The sequence below is a fragment of the Apaloderma vittatum genome, unplaced genomic scaffold, assembly GCF_000703405.1.
Source record: "Apaloderma vittatum isolate BGI_N311 unplaced genomic scaffold, ASM70340v1 scaffold14225, whole genome shotgun sequence".
NCBI lineage: Eukaryota > Metazoa > Chordata > Aves > Trogoniformes > Trogonidae > Apaloderma > Apaloderma vittatum.
The window spans coordinates 7,470-22,845 of record NW_009718863.1 but is presented as its reverse complement, the minus strand read 5'-3'; the positions used below and the strand labels follow the sequence as shown (position 1 = coordinate 22,845).

Below are 15,376 nucleotides of genomic sequence, written 5' to 3'. Positions count from 1 at the left end.
TTTGATAATATTTTAATTAATATTTTAATAACATTTAACAATATTGTAACAATATGTTAACATTATATTAAATATGTCTTGAGTGTATGAATTTTTGTCAATGGAGAAACTCCATTGGGTTGTATTATCTTGATACAACCTTTGACAGTGGAAATTTCCAGCGGAGGTATTAGTTCCCTGTTGGACAGGTTCTCTGATAAATCAGATGGTCTGAGCAGAAAGTATCCTATAAAGAAGATGGTTTGAGATGCAAATTGTCTTGTACATTGAAGGAAAAACTGCTGTTCTTCCCCAGGCCATGCAAGGGAAGAGTGGTCAGGTCTCACTGGTGGGCTGGGCACCTGCTTGTGGAGGTGCAGCGAGGCAAAGGACCCATGGCTGCTGTGTGCAAACCGTTAAGGATGTACTTGTGGCACCCATCACTGAAGTAATTTCTTGGTATTTCCCAAGTTATATAAATAAAGCTGTACTGCAGTTAAACAACATAATTTTCATCTGATCTTTCTTTCTGTATCCCAAATAGTGCTGCTGAACATTTTCAGGGTAAGCTTCACTTCAAAGGCTTCATCCTCCTCTGCTATTAATTGCTGTAGTGTTTTTGAACATACTAACAATATGCTGACTTACACCAGCTGAGAATATAGACCTGATGGTTTTACTTCTGACTAGTTGTGATAGTTTCTATCATGGTGTAGTGAATAAAGAAAAGTAATAAGTGTGTAAGAATCAGAAAACCACAGAGAAGCAATATCTGGATCCTCCAAAGGGCTCTTGTGATCTAGATTCTCTTGATGTTCACTCAGTGTGAGCTTGGTCAGTACTTTAGCTCAGAGACCTACAGATGAAAAACTGTCCAATGTATGCAGCTACTGAGCACTCAGTTCCTTATAGGCCTTCCATGAATTAAGCAGAACAACATTTTTTCCATAGTCAGTAAGTCCAAGTGATTTGAGTATGTTTCCCTAGTTTAATACTTTCTTACTTCGTCCTCAAAAATAACCATAATTATTGTGGTTTTTTTTTTTTTAAACATAGCATGTACTTGGAATAGTTTTGTATTCCCTGCGTTGTGTGTATCAACATTGCAATTACTTAATCTTGTCAGGAAGTACTTACTGTTGTGGTCATGGCCTCATTCAGTGGGTAACTGAACAAAAGACTGGATACTTGGATCTGCAGCAAACTGATGTTTAAATCACAGTATAAAGCACATAGATAAACATTTAGTATTTAATCATCTGTTAAAATGAAATGCATTTTCAATTCACAATTGCTTCATATCAAAATGAAAAGGTAATAAATGTCAAGATTTGATTTCCCACCCCCATCCCTCTTGAAAACTGTGCTGGTAGCATCAGTTTTCTAGTGATGGCATCTTTAGAGGAGCAGGAAAGTGACACTGGGCAGTTGAGCAAAAGCTTTTGGCAATTGGATTTGCATAGTTGGAGTGTGTGCTAAGATTCAAAGATGCTGCCCTTGCCTGCACTGCTATTTCATGACTATTTTTTTCTCCCCCTCCCTGCCTTTCTGTCCCCCTCAGTTGGGAGATGAAGTTTTAGAGGATATTTTAGGAACGATGGGGAACTATACTCATGGCATATTCTTTTAGAACGTGGCTCTGTGTATGTCTTCCCTATTCAGCTGGTAATCTAAGAAGATGAAGGAAAGAAAGCTTCATACTTACAATATTCCAACTTTATTCTGACTTTGTTTTTCTTGTAGCAGCCATGGTAATTTCGTCCTTGGAGCTTTTACATTTGGGAACTTGGATTTGTAGTTCAGGAAAAGTTGTACATACTGTGGTGGTTATCTTGCAAGGTGTTAGCGTTTCATGTCCTAAATACGCTTCCAGAATCAAGGATTAGTCTTGTCTCCTGGGTTTAAGCATATAGTAAATTACCTGATTGCATAAAAACTACTGAAGCTAATGCTCACTCATACAGTGCTCATTGCAGTGAGAGCTCTGTAACCAACAGCCTAGAAGTTAGTTTGATTTTTAGATGTCATAGGTTTAGACACCGTGCTGAAAACGTAGTCTCCTATCTTTCATTGTGTCTGTCTTTCTGCCATGATTTTAATTGGCTGTATTGCTTTTTTTTTGACTTGAGTATTTTAACTTTTGGTCGTGCATAAAAGACTAATAACTCTTTTGTTTTATAGGTACTAAACCAAATGATCTACAATTGATAATATCAATGTTAAGAATGGATGGAGAGGAAAATAAGAAGAGCGATGATGTGGATGAGAGTTTACAAACTGAGTTGACAGAAGAATCCCAGAGAAATATATCAGGAGAAAATGCTGGATGTGACTCTTTATCTCAGCAGAAAACAAGGCTTATATCAGATGAAGTGTTCAAGGACCTTGAAAAGAAAAGAAATGAGAATGGCATAAACGAAAGGGCGCTGTCAGGATCACCAAACCTGGATGTTGTTGAAGCAGACAAACCTGAAAATGTCTCCAGAAAAAGAAAGAGGAGTTCTTCAGAAGATGTGAAAGATAGCAAAAGGAAATTACACAAAGTTGTAGCTGGAGAAGCAGGTAGTATGGTAGCTGGAGCTGTAAAGAAGGGAAGTGTCACTGTTTGTTCTCCTGATGACATGTTTAATTCAAATTTACTGTGCCTACACTGTGATTTCAAATGTGCTGATGGTGCCATACTGAAAATTCACAAGGAAAATAAACATTCACAAGAGATGCCAGCTGCTGTTCCTGATAAATTGTCTTCTTCAGAAGAAATCGGTGTCGGCTATACAGCTGGAAACATAGACAAAGACCATAAAGGCAAAATGAGTGATCAGTGTTTACCTTCCTGCTCTAATATGGGAAAACATAAACAAGAAGGCCCCTCTAAACAATCCAAAGAGCAGACATGCCCTCACTGTAGTTGTACAGCTGAATGTAATTCAACATTGCATACACGTATTATGCAAGATCATGAGAAATCCAAAATATTTTGCTGTGATCTTTGTGGTTTTCAGAGTGCTGAGGAAAATCTCTTGAATTCTCATTTTCTTGGCAAGACACACCTTCGACGCCAAAATCTTGCTGCACGGGGAGGATTTGTACAGATATTGACAAAAAAATCCTTTAAAAAACAACAATCTACTGCAACCAAAGCGAGGAATGTCAAAGCAAAACCTGGGACCAGTAAATTAAGGGCAAAAACTGCTGCTGCAGAAAAATTAAGTGCTTGCAGTACATTGGAAGGCTCAAAAGTAAGCTTGTCTAAACAAAATGATAGCACTGAACATGCTGAAGTGATAGCATCTTCAAATGTTCCCACTGAAAAAAAAGATACTGTGGCAAAAGAAACTTCATTTTCTACCAGTGTAGAAAGAAAGTACGAGGTCTGTACTGAAAGACTAGAAATACCAGGACCCTCAGAAAATACCTTGCAGAGAACAGAACTCCCTCCAATTATCAAGAAGCTAGTTAGCAGTTTAAACACGACACGGAGGTTCAATAGACTGGAACATAAAAGAAATGTCTTGTTAAGGTCTTCATTTGGACAGAGTAGGTCTTTGAGATTAAAAAGGCAGGTTAAAAGAAGGTACAATTTGTTGGGTAGTAGCAAGAGAGGCAGGTCTGAAACTCAGAGAATAAACATGAAGTGTGTCTCCAGAACACAACTTAAACCTGATGATTCAAGCTCTATACTACATACAGAATTAGAAACAGATGCTGAAAGTAGTTGTAATACTACTTCAAAAATTGAAGATCTTACTGAAGATAAGCCAAATACCCTTTCTTCCAGTACCACAGAAACTAAAGATTCTGATGTTCAAGTTATTGCTAATCATGGTGTTCTTCACACGTGCACTGACTGTGGTCATGTATTTGAGAACAGAAAAAACTTGGAAATTCATGTTGCGAAGCTTCATACAAAAAGGATCCAGTTTCATTGTCAGATGTGTAGTTATTCCTCCGGAGTCAGGGAAGACATGAAGCAACACTGTCAGGACAGTAAACACCAAATGGGTGATTGCAGCTTTAACTGTCACCTCTGTTTGTTTACCAGCTTAAACGTGAGCAGCCTTGGAAACCATATGAGTGAAGCGCATAATATGTCCTATAGTTGTCCAACTTGCATTCTTTTTTTTCAAATGGAAGAAGAGCTGATAAATCATCAAAAAAATGAGAAACATGATGGTTCCTTATTTCAGGAAGCTACTTCATTGAATAACAGTGATTGGACCTTGCAAGTGGTAACTCATGCTGACTCAGTATCAAACAATAGCCAAAATCTTGCAAAGGAAGAGGAAGTATCAGTGAAAGCAAAGTCTTCAGACTCCTCCTTCATGAATCACAGAAATGATCTAAAGCATTCTGTTCTGAATAAAACCCAATTTCAATGTAAAAAGTGTTTTTATAAGACAAGGTCTTCCACAGTTCTTACAAGGCACATAAAACTCCGACATGCACAGGAGTATCACTTCCTTTGTAAAGCATGTAATCTCTACTCACTGAGTAAGGAAGGAATGGAGAAGCATATCAAAAGAAGCAAGCACCTTGAAAATGCCAGGAAAAACAACATTGGACTACGTTTTGAAGAATGTATTGAAAAGGTTTGTGTTGGTGGTATTAAAACAGTGGTGGATCCTTCTGTTTCTGGGAGTGGGAATGCAGAGTTAGATAAAGAAATCATTCATGTTTCATCCTCTTCTGTGGAAAACATGTCAAGAAATGAGGAATTTGTTCCACTTGACCGAAGGATTGGTGAAACTGAATTGGCTTTAGCTAATGCACCCAAAAGAGGGAAAACCAAAGGTACTGTTTCTAGGACATGTACCCATTGTGGTCTTTTGGCCTCCAGTGTTACGAATTTGACTGTTCATATCAGACGAAAGCACAGTCATCAATACAGCTATTTGTGTGTGGTTTGCAATTATTACACTGTAACCAAAGGGGATATGGAACGTCATTGTGCAACCAAAAAGCACAAAAGTCGTGTTGAAATAGAAGGACATGGAAAACAGAACTCAGATATCATCGTTAGCCCTGAAGGAGGTAATTGTGAACGGATGAGCAAGAAGGTTAACAGCCCCATGCCTGCCTTGTATGAACATGCTGAGGATGGTAGCCAGTCATCAGATCTGGAAAATTCTGTCTTAGAGAATCAGGAAGTTGAGCAAGGAGAGGCTGAGCTAAAAGTTGTAAGTGCCAGCAGGCCGCCAGATGTGGAGCATGCTAGCAATCCATTAAATATAAACCACCGTATATTTCTGGAACCAGCAAGGGATCCTCAAGATGGTGACGCGTGCTTTCAGAGAAGAGCAGGGGGTGCAAACGACAACAAGTGCGTTCACTGCTGCTTCGTGGCTCATTCTTCTTCTTCTTTAGAGCTGCACGTGAAGCGAAAACATACCAAGCAATTTGAGTACTACTGCATGGCTTGTGACTACTATGCTGTTACTCACAGAGAGATGATTAGGCATGCAGCAACAGAGAAACATAAAATTAGAAGAGAATCTCATGTTCATTCTTCTGGGGAGGAAGCAAATGTCACTAAAGAAGGCAGTGCTTTGTCTCCAGAGGAGCATCATTACAGTGCAGAATTGAAAAGTGGTTTAGATGTAACAACATGTGCCAATGATGCAGCAGAAGCTGATCATACGAATAAAAGCTTAACTGAGTCTGCTGTCTTAGATGAAAATGTTTCTCCAGCAATGCTTAGAGGTAGTGGTTCCCAACACACACCAGAAGCTGAACTTGAAGAAGACTCTAAAAATGGAGGAGAAAACCTTTGTTGTGAAGGATTCCAGCAAACTCCTCCGAAAGATGAAGTTGTTGAAGTTGACAAGGAAATATCAGTTCAAGAAACAGGTCCTTGTGAGTTGCAGAAAACTAAGTGTGATCAGGAGCTGCTCAGCTCGTACGATGACTGCACTGCAGAAAATCAAAACAGATCAAGCAGCACAAACTTGAATTCAGGAAACAGTGAAGAAAGCTTGGAAGTAAATAGAGAAAACCCTGAAGCTGGGTGTATAAATGAAGAAATTCCAGAAAATACATCACTGGAAAAAAATAACCCACTTACGCTAACTCTTCCAGAAACAAGTAGTGCAGTAGAGCAATCAAATTTTGCTGGAAACATTGGAGAAACGATACAAAACATACATAGTTTAGAGGGTGACAGAAGTTTCAAAGAGCATCCTACTGGGGAGGAGGAAGAAGCCCTTATGGAAGCGCAACGTGAAGCAGAAGTAACTATAAATAACAATGTTTGGGAGGCAGATGGCTCAACAGCTGAGGGCATGCAAGAAAGTAGTAATGAGGCTTTAGGAACAGTTAACAGTGCTGATGATAAAGGAAAGGCGACGCAAAATTTTGGCAAGTTCGATTCCTCTATAGTGAGGTTAAAAAGCCATCAAGACGGGGAAGCCACTGCCCATTCTGCTGAAGGACAGACGGCAGGTGGAGTGAAAGCTAGCGAGCTCTCGGTGAAAGCAGACCCGTCACCCGGTGGCGGGAAAAAGAGGAAGTCAGAAGGAATTTCCCTTGGGGAATCGACGCGCATTCGCTGCGATGACTGCGGTTTTCTAGCAGATGGTTTGAGCGGACTAAATGTTCACATAGCCATGAAACATCCTTCAAAAGAAAAACATTTTCATTGTTTGCTCTGTGGAAAATCATTTTACACAGAGAGCAACCTTCACCAGCACTTGGCCAGTGCTGGGCACATGCGAAACGAGCAGGCAAGCGTGGAGGAGCTGCCCGAAGGAGGTGCTACCTTTAAGTGCGTGAAGTGCACGGAGCCCTTCGATTCAGAGCAGAGCTTGTTTCTCCACATCAAAGAGCAACATGAAGAGCTGTTGCGGGAAGTGAATAAGTACATTGTGGAAGACACTGAGCAAATAAACAGAGAGAGGGAAGAGAACCAAGGCAATGTCTGCAAGTATTGCGGGAAGATGTGTAGAAGTAGCAATTCTATGGCCTTCCTAGCTCACATCCGTACCCATACAGGTATGGAAACACTCTCTTTGCAAGTATTCTCTTTCAGAGTGAATTATACCGTGGGTCTTTTTCTGCTTGTTAAACTCCTTAACGTTTCTTATGAACTGGCATTCATATCCCTTGGTATGCCCCCAATGAAATTCAAAATGGAGCATGAAAATGCAGTGATCAAAGGGTAGAAGATGTAAGCGCAGTCACTCTTCTGCTTTTTGTTTCATACAGAGAGATTTCCTTCCCTTTAATCTAAATTGTAACTATTAATTGGCTCTTAAATTTATATAATGAAGCAGTGGTGGTTTGAGAGAACAATTAGCTGTTCTTTCTAACTTCCTCTTCCTTGCAGTTGTTTAACATCTGAATTGTTTATTTCATTTCAGTTCAGGTATGTTTTCAGCATGACATAATGCTTGAGGATAGACATATGACATTGCATCATTCCTAAATAAAAACCAGTAAGAAGAGGTTTTTGTAGAATAAGCTATGGGGATTGGAATTGGTCAGCCTTTTTGGAAGGCAGTGTGTAATGCTGATGTGATGCACAGGGATGTAGCATCTGATTTAGTTTCTCTGCTGATCACACTTTCAATTCATTTTTATGTTTAATTTTAAGTGGAAAATTTAAAAACATTTTTGTAGAAAAATGCATAAGCCGCAGTTCTAAATTTATGTAAAAATTCACTGCGATGTTTCTATAAACCTGCCATACATTCTTTATTTTAAATAGACAGCTTTTCTAAATCACTGAGCTCTGCTTAGACAAGTGGTGTCTCCATGGTTGAATTTATGAGTGGATTTGAATAATAAATTCACATTTCAATGAACATATTTTCATTAAAACTGTAAGGTTTATTTTACTGTACTTTTAAATAATGGCTTATTATGGAAGCTATAGTTTAAATTCATGCAGTATTTGAAACTTAGTGCATGGTTACAAGGAAGAGAACAAAAAGGTAAGAAAAAAGAAACATAAAAGAATGGTAATTCCTGGCATAATCCTAAAATAGTTTTGCAAGGTTTTTTATGAAAAGGCAAGGGCGTGACTGGACAGCAGAGTTTCAAATTAATCTTGGGGAGCACAGACATTGTATTTCAAACCTTTCAAAGTATTTTACTATAACGGCAGTATTCGCGTATACCAGTAATTCACACGCTTAATACTTTCAGCATTACTTCTATCCTGTCAATAACGTAGTTATCTGTATTGCTTCAGCTAATATCCAACTTTGAATGCAGTGTTAAGTCTTTAGAGGGACGCTCATGTTCACATGGTCAGAACAGCTGTATAAGCCCTTAATATGCCCTCTTACGGCAGATAAAACTGAATAAAACTAAGGGGGAGGATGCTAATGGAGCTCTCTTTAGAATTCTTTATGCAACTGTCTGGTCAAGACATGTTGCTTATAATTGATGTGTCCATTACTTGAATTCTCTTGTAATTATAGTCAATAAGTCTTGTAAATGTGTTAAAGCTCACTAAAAGCATACAAATTCAAGAACAGAGTAAGGCTAATAATTTAAAATAATCAATGTAGGCATTTCAGCACTTAATTTCCCTTGTGTGTTGATAGCTGATCATTCTTAATCCATTAAGATTTATTTAGTCGTTTACAATGCAAAATAGGTTTGCACTGGTCACTTGTGCCATTTGAAAATGTCCACCAGGTTAAGTGCAGAATGTAGTCCATTAGTCTTCCTTGACTATATGTATTAATTGCATTTAAAATCAAGTTAATGTGGATGTGAAAGTGAGGTAACTATCAATATATGACAAAGCAACCCTACTTACATAAGTTACATCATTGATTGTAACATTTAGTAAAAGTTAGTGTACTTTTTAACATCTTGTGTGTAGGTCTTATCATGAAGTATATTTTTATTGTGCTTTCAGATGGCCCTAAATATGCAAAGCAGTAGAAGAATACATTTCATTTTACAAGTCATTTTTTGGTGGTGTGCGTGGAAGGGGTAGAGAAGGGTTACAGAATAGAGTTTTATCTCCCCTCATGGCACCTTTAAATGAAATGGTTTTCTTATGCTTTGCTTACTCACATAAATAGTAATGCGGAGTCATTTATTAATAGTTAACAGAAGAAGGCTTTCTCTTCCAATCCGTATTTTCATATTTGTGATTTCCTTTGTGTCTTATAGAACTTTTTCTTCCCATCCGTATTGCAATGGATGCAGATGAATAAGAAACAAATATTTTGGGGTTATTGGGAGTGGTGGAAGAGGGAACTCACCTACTCCACCAACTGTATATACACTGGCTTATAACATTGGTGAGGCAAAGTACAGATTTTCTAGCTTGCCGTCTGTTCCAGGGTAACAACAGCTACATAATAGCAGAAGAGATGAACATTTTCCCAATTTATTGTTCTTATTATGTGATTTTTAAAAAAATCTTTCTTCAGCATCCAAATGCATAGATATATGTTCATGTATCCATACATAATCATATCCAACTCCTTGCCTTTTTTTACGGAGTAATTGGTGATGGTTTGGGGCAGGAGGAGGAAGGGGAAGTTGTAGAAGGATACAAATAATAATTTCCATTAATAGAAAAATAATGTTTCAAAATACTGTTAAGTAATGTAGGAGATTTTCACATTGCAAATGAAGGGGAAGCTTTGCTAGAGAGGAGATAACAAGTAAGTCCATCACATGTTGACAAGTGAAAATGAGGAATTGTAAAGAAAAATAAAAGGAGTAGTAGAGGTGGAAGACTTTTTAGTTCGCAGTTGATGGAGGTCCCATAAACTTAATTAACAATCAACATCTGAGGAAAAATCACCTGCAACCACATCATCTTTGTTTCATTTCTCATCAGATTTCTCAGTTAATGGAAAGGTTTGCTCAGCGTAAGTGTGGTATCTTACTCCCCACATCCTAAATGTAGGAGGAAACAGTACAATGATATTTCAAGTAATTCTACACACTTTGCATTGGGCCTGAGCCAGGGACCCAGTGAGACCTGGAGGTGCAAGCGATGTTGCCTTTAGCTGGTGTAAAGCTGAGGCAGTGAATTTTTTAGTTTTGGGTCTCTGTTGGCTTAATGTAAAATAAGGACTATGAACTCCAGTCTCTATTATAAAACAGTAGCAAGGTTTGTTTCTGTCTGACCTGAACTTTTAAATGTAGTCTATTTTCCATTTGGTGTTTTTCTGCTGGTTCGTATCCCCAGTTCTCTTGATAAGAGCCTTACTGTTTACTGCTACCATTAGAAAATGTACCGTTTGTTTGTGGGTTTTTTGATATATATTTTTTAAATCATCTGGTTTGAAGGATGCTATATTGAAAATATTTTTCTTGCTTTTCTGTGAACTAAAAGCCATATGTGAATCCATTTAACACAGCATATGAGAACTATTAAAGTTTTGGTAACTATGGCAAGAAATGGTTAATTGCTTCAGCATTGTTTCAGATAGCCTTATGGCACATACAGATTTTTTTTTCCCCCATTAGTTTAATTATTAGTTTAATGTTTTCTTAGTTTAATGTTTTTTGGTTTGTTCCAGCTAAGAACATAGTGGAACAAATTTGGCACTAGCAGCCTAAAAGGGGGATGAGCTGCTTTTGTTTCAGGTGCTAAGTACTGACCAGAGCCTGCCAGCACTTGAATTTTCTTGGAGTTTAAATGGAGATGTTAACAGATATTCAGCTCTGGATCTGAGAAATAAATAAAAAACCCTCAAGGCCTCAGTGATTTTTGGATGAGGGCAGTCAACAGAATAATACATTTCTGTATTGTCAGCACACTGTAGCTACGATTGGTCTGAACTCGAGTTCTTCACAAAGGAATCATGTAAATGGAAAACAGCAAAGGTCTTGTATGGAAGCCCTGTGGGACACCTGCAGTAACAGAATGAGGAACGAATTTACAATTTAATCAGTAGGAGAGAAACTAAGGGAACACAGGATTGAATCCACATGGTATTTGAATTCTGTGACAAAAAAAAGCAATATAAACACCAGTAGATTTAAAAAAACCCTTTTCCAACGGTAGCCTTGATGTTATTAATTGTGCAGTTGGTCTTTAAGATAGTAAGTTAAAACATCAACTTTTAATATTCTTTAATGCAAAGATAGGGGGTTTTATTTCCATGGTTCTCTTTATAGAATGCAGTGTTGATCTGAAATGTCACCAAATTAATGATTAATTTAGTTTTATCAGGATCATTTAAATAAACTGAGCTTTTTCAGTGTAATTGATAGAATGTGATTGCTGTTAGCTGCAGTCTCAACCTGCTTTTGATATTTAAACATATAAAGCTGACTAGATATAACCATTCAGGTGCTAAATATATTTTACATCTACTTCCAACATTAGAAATGGAATTATTAAGAGATCTGGCTTCATTGTCATTGAACTGTGAAATATTCAACCTTGTCTGCCCGTGCTTAGTACTGTTGACTTTTTTATTTCAGTTAGAAGATTAAAATTAAATGCTTCATTTTTCGTCAGCTTTTGGGAATTAAATTGAAATTTAAGGCTCTAAAAATTTTTACTAAGATCCTCAATTTCACCAGCGGATTCTTGGAGGATATTCTGTTTTCAAGGGCAAAGCATAAAGGTTCATTGATCAAGTATGATATAGTACAACATTTTTCTTATCAGAGCTCTTTATGTATATTTATTAAAGATCACATATTTCATATTATGCTTAACTATATTGGAAGAATTGCTTCAGAAAACATATACTAAACATAATATGGAGACCTGTGACCATATTGTGCTAGGGTTTAACTGCAATTCTATGATTTTGATTTATTGTTTTAAGGATTTAGTGGTCAGAAAGTTGGAAAGTGCTACAGCATGCTTTAGAGTGGTGTTGCTGCATAATAACATGGGGACTGATATGTTCCAAATTTAACTATTTCATTAAAAAAAATCTCCATCCTTCAGAGAGGATTGCTGTTAATTAAGATAGACAAATAATTTGACTTTTTGCTGAACTGATGTGATACAGAGAACACCCTGATACTTCTCTCTTGCAGAAATAATTTCAGAGTTCCTTGGTCTGCAGTAGACATTTAATATTAAAGTTTGTTCTTGAAATAAATAATAGCCAAAATGTCAATACTTCTAGTTTGCAGAATAATCATAAATTCTTGACCATAAAACAGTCATAAAGGCATAATATTTTATCCACTGTATGTTCATACATTGCATGTCATTACAATAGCTAGGTGATGAATCATTTTCTGTGTGTGACAGAACAAATCTGAAATACCAATGCTAATATGAAATCTATTCAAAGTCAGAAGACTTGTAACATTACTTTAAATGTTTTTACTTAAAAAACAAGTACATTTTGCAGTTTAGACCAATATCAAGCCACTTTAAGTCCATTACCTGAGTTTCAGCATTTGAAAGTGGGGAAAGTGGAACAACTTTTGCTCTCTTGTTGAAAGGTTATCTACCTACTGTACTGTCTTCTCCTTTTTGTATTTTGGGCTTGTTTTTTAATAGTAATTAAAAAAAAAAAACTGACAAAATTGTTATTAGAAGTGGATAGTTTATGGGATCTTGAACTTCATTTATGGGATCATTACTTCAGTGAGTAATGTATGGTATATACTGGCTGTGTCCTGGGAGTTAAAAATTTATTTCCAAGACACTTTTTTTTTGGTAAGGAAAAAAATCTACAACAGGTTAAATGTGAGATAGACTTTTTTAATGGTTATTTTTTCCCCGGCTTTTTTATTTCTTTAACTGTGGGTGATATATTATTCTAATTCAACTCATATCCTATGCTAAATTTTACTTAGGATCAAAGCCATTCAAGTGCAAGATATGCCACTTTGCAACAGCTCAGCTTGGAGATGCCAGAAACCATGTCAAGAGGCACCTTGGGATGAGGGAATACAAGTGTCATGTCTGTGGGTGAGTAAATTGAAACAGTCTCCACCATGGTTAACCAGGAGAAGAGTGCAGGATATGCATTGTTTCAGAATTGAAAACTGTGATGTGAGCAAGAATGGCTAAAATTATGCATGCATATCCTCCTTTCCATTGTTATGGTAAATTCCTTAAATACAGTTATGACATTCTTTTCCCACTTCTAATCCTGCACTGAAGATGAGCAATTTTATGGGCTACAAGGTCAATTTGAACCTGTAATCTGTAAATTGACTAAATTATAGGATGTTCATTCACATTGCCAGGGAGAACTGTAAATTCCATTTAAAGACATAAAAAATATATAATATAGACTTTACTGTGTGGGGTTTTTTCTTTTGCTATACTGTTATAATTTTAGTACCATTAACAGATTTCTGGACTCCATTAGGGTTTTCATTCTTTACGAAAACAAAACAGAAGACCGATTTTTCAAACAAACGGATCTAAAATATTGCAGGCATAAGACTTTAAAAATAAATTGAAGTCTTTTATGTATGCTTGTGCTCTTGTTGGTACCCCCAAAATCTTGTTTTTCTTTTTTACTTAATCGTTATTTTCTCACAAGGATTGTTCGTAATGTTTAATTGTCCTTCAAAAGTGTTGCATTTAATAGGAGGCATTGAGACTCCTTAATGCAAAACTAATTAATTTAGCAGAAATGTTTAAAAGGTTTTAAAATGCCATGGCATATATGGTACATCATAGGACATTCAAAGTTGGATTTTAATACCCTAGTTCTGATTAAAAATATATTTTAATGTTATTATGCTGCAGAAATTAACTAATATATGCATCATATAAAAACATTTTACTCAAACCTATGTAACCTGCTATAGCAGTCTTACGGCTAATGTGTAGAAGAGCACAGGTTCAATTAAATGATGCAGTGCACACATGAATGGTGTGGTGGGATGCTGGGGATAATATTCAGCCGGAGGGTTTTTTTCCAGCCGTCGTACACTGGTCTGCTGCAGGACAAAGTGAGTTACGCATTCTAAAGGACAAGTGAATCTTCAGCTGAAGATGCAGCTGAGTGATTTTCACTGATTCATCTCTCCGTTTTTCAAATAATTTTGCATGCAGCATTATGAGATACTTTGGATGTTTTTACTCACTTACGAAAATTAATTGCCGACGTCTTGAAACAAGATATAAAAATGTATGAGCCTAATTCTTAAGTCCACTGAATATCAGTAGTGGAATAACTTGTGCTACTTCTTATTTTGCAGCATATTTAAAATGAACATTAGGCGTGGCGGACTATTTTATATTGTTTGAGAAATCTTATTTACTCTCTCTGCTATACGAATTGCCAAGAATTTGGCACAGAAGATAGTTAACAACTACAGATCCACAGAACTGTTTAGTTAAGGCTAAGCTCTGTTCTTTAGAAGTTGTCAGCAAACTTGACAATGGTTCTTTATTCCATTCCCTTTTAACTTAAACTGAAAAATCATCATATTATTTAACTATGGTATCGTGAGAGGAAAAGTAAAAAAATCTCAGAATAGCTAATACCATATCATTCATGAAAAGAGAATTAAAATGTTTAGGATTTGGCACAGTACCTCGTTTTTTCAAAAATTGTTTGCTTCAGGTTTGACATATTCTTAGAGTTTGCCTGAGAAACTACTCTCAGCTGCAGTTCACGATGGTTATGCAAGAGAGAGAGCAAAACATATATGAATGTTTTAAACTGCAGACTTGAATGTTAGTCACTTTGCTAAGCTGACTGCTTACTGTATGTTGCTGACATGTCATACCTAGTTGTCAAGCAGGTACTCATTTTCCATTTTTGTGTAGTATTGTATTGCTAATTTTCATCAACAACATGAAGCTGTGCAATTTAGATATGGTAAATCAATCGTCTGAAGAGACATATACCACAATACCCTATGCTCACAAAAATCTGATTTATATACCTGTTTAAATAATCATCAGATTTCACTTAATGTGCACCAAAAATGTATTTTAAGAATTATATATTAGCACTGACTCAATTGGAAAAGACAATTTTGTTACCATAGCTAACAATCCTGAAGAACTGAGCACAATTTGAAGAAGGAATAATGACCAGATTGGTTTGAACCATATTCCAAATATGCCATCCTTATATGTGGAAGAAGAGAAAAAAGTGTAATAGCTCGTGCTATATTTCTGGTATTTTAGTTGAAAGGATTGGGTAGTGTGTAGGTGAAAAAAATAAAGTAGCAACATAAAAAAAATAAAAATCGCTAGGATTGGCTATCTGATTAGTGGCACTATAGAGCATTGGTACATTAACACCACTGACAATGTCAATTCATTATCATTGATGGCTAAATAATCTTAGAAATGCTCAGTGGACCTATTAGTTCCTGAACATAAGCAGCTCATGCTGCATTTCTTCATTAGCTTTAATTGCTATAAATTTTACCTTTTTAAAAATCATGCTTTAAAAGGTGAAGTGATCTTTCAGGAACATTAACTCTGTAATTTTGTCACAAACAGAAGGTCCTGCACTATGTTTTCTTTTCT

At 36.6% G+C, this 15,376-nt stretch overlaps 1 protein-coding gene across 1 annotated transcript; it reads left to right on the top strand.

Moving 5' to 3' along the window:
- Positions 1 to 2,195: 2,195 nt before the first annotated feature.
- Positions 2,196 to 12,841, top strand: ZNF407 (zinc finger protein 407; the record flags this gene model as incomplete). The annotated part of the gene is made up of 2 exons (XM_009870416.1): positions 2,196 to 6,966; positions 12,727 to 12,841. Coding segments are annotated over exons 1-2 (4,886 nt in total), but the record flags the coding sequence as incomplete, so codon positions are not given.
- Between the last annotated feature and the right edge of the window lie 2,535 nt (positions 12,842 to 15,376).